Source organism: Pteropus vampyrus, unplaced genomic scaffold (assembly GCF_000151845.1).
Source record: "Pteropus vampyrus isolate Shadow unplaced genomic scaffold, Pvam_2.0 Scaffold431, whole genome shotgun sequence".
In the NCBI taxonomy this organism is placed as follows: Eukaryota; Metazoa; Chordata; class Mammalia; order Chiroptera; family Pteropodidae; genus Pteropus; species Pteropus vampyrus.
In genome coordinates, this window is record NW_011889212.1 from 182,662 (window position 1) to 184,389 (window position 1,728).

The 1,728-nt window shown below is 38.7% G+C and overlaps 2 protein-coding genes across 2 annotated transcripts in view; both read right to left on the reverse strand.

Annotated features, from left to right (window-relative positions):
• LOC105306220 (olfactory receptor 52L1-like) overlaps positions 1-187 on the reverse strand; it is an 865-nt gene extending 678 nt beyond the window's left edge. The window contains exon 1 of the mRNA XM_011381129.1: positions 183-187. Within this exon, the coding sequence (XP_011379431.1) occupies positions 183-187 (5 nt within the window). The remainder of the gene's footprint in view (positions 1-182) is intronic.
• A 596-nt stretch (positions 188-783) lies between these two features.
• LOC105306222 (olfactory receptor 52D1-like) lies at positions 784-1,728 on the reverse strand. Its single transcript, XM_011381130.1, has one exon. It carries the CDS (start codon positions 1,726-1,728, stop codon positions 784-786), a length of 945 nt encoding a protein of 314 aa, XP_011379432.1.

The window sequence follows — 1,728 nt, forward strand, 5'->3', positions numbered from 1 at the left end:
AAATTTCAGATGTTATGACTTGATACTGGATTCCAAGTCACCTAATGGATGAGACAGACTCAGTGCACATGGTAGCCTGGTAGTGTGGTAACAATGACTACTAATTTAGAAAATGAGAATTCATGACCTCAATTTTAGCAGCCAGTAGACTCCATGATATTGCCTTATTTTATGAAATATACTCCATCTCCATCACACTTTCTCTAGAAAAAAATGAAGCAGTTTTAATACTAAAATTTGAGTTTTCACACTGATTCAGTTTGTTTTTTTGAGAGATTTGCTTAATAGTAATGTTTAATATTTAAGTATTATTCATCCTACTCTTTATTTAGATAAACAGTAATTCTTCAACTTGATTCTATTACAGAAGAAATACAACATTCATCACCTTTTCTATGAAATCGCAGCCACATACATGAATCAAATTATTTCAAATTGCCAATTATATATTGTCCATCATTTTAGTGTAAAGAAATCATTTTTTCTATATTGTTTACTTATCCTTTTCCTCCTCCTTTACTAATCACTCTCTATTTGTAATTATCCAACAAGACACATATTTAAGAGGTTAATCTGTTCTCTTATATTTAATAAATGAAAAATCTGAAATAACTGGTTAAATTAGAATTTCTAAAATTTACAGATAGCTAGTAAAATAAAAGATCTTTCAGGTGGTAAATGCAATTGATCTTGTGGGAGTGAAAGCAGTTAGTTATTTTCTTTACATTCTCTCTTCTACTTCCATTTCTTCTTGAATCAAACCTTCTATTGATTCAATTAAAATCAAGCAACTTTCACCATTAATGTCCTAAGAACATGTTCCCGTATTTTCTTGGTCCTTACTCCATATACAATGGGGTTAAGAAAAGGGGGCACCAAAAGGTATATATTTGCAATAAAAATATGGATATGTGCTGGCACATTTTTCCCAAAACGGTGAGTGAAAATAGAAAAACCAGCTGTGGCATAGAAGACAAGAATAACACAGACATGAGATCCACATGTGCCCAAAGCCTTAAAACTAGCTTCTCGAGATGGCAGGCGGAATACAGAGCGTAGAATGAAGGCATAGGATACAGCAATGAGAATGGCATCACAGGAGCCAATAATGGTAGCCATACTGAGGCTATAATGTTTGGTGGCTCCAGTGTCCATACATGCCAGCTTCACCACAGCCATGAACTCACAGTAAGTGTGGGCAATGACTCGAGTCTTACAGTAGGGCATGTGTTTGAGCAGAATGGGATGTGGGGAAAAGAAGGCTACACCTCGAATCACCACAATGATACCCATTATAATGATGTGAACACGGGTGAGAATGGTGGTATGGTGCAGTGGATGACAGATGGCCACGTAACGGTCAATGGCCATCGCCAAAAAGAAGCCTGATTCCATGGCAGTAAAGCTATGGATGAAGAACATTTGAGCCAAACAGGAATCAAAGGCGATGTCATGGGCTCCGAGCCAGAAAAGACAGAGCATGCGGGGCAGTGTAGATGTGGAGAGGACCAGGTCAGTCACTGACAGCATACATAGAAACAGAAACATGGGTTCATGGAGGCTTCGCTCTGCCCTCACCACAGCCAGGATGGTCACATTTCCGACCACAGCCACCAAGTACATGGAGCAGAAGGGAATTCCAATCCAGACATGCAGGTGTTCTAGTCCTGGGATGCCCATCAGCAAGAAGGTGACAGGAGAGGGATGAGAAGTATTGAGAAGAGGCAT

What these genes read in the sequence shown, in the direction of transcription:
- LOC105306222 (XM_011381130.1), bottom strand. Translation starts at nt 1,728, where the DNA reads ATGCCTCTTCTCAATACTTCTCATCCCTCTCCTGTCACCTTCTTGCTG.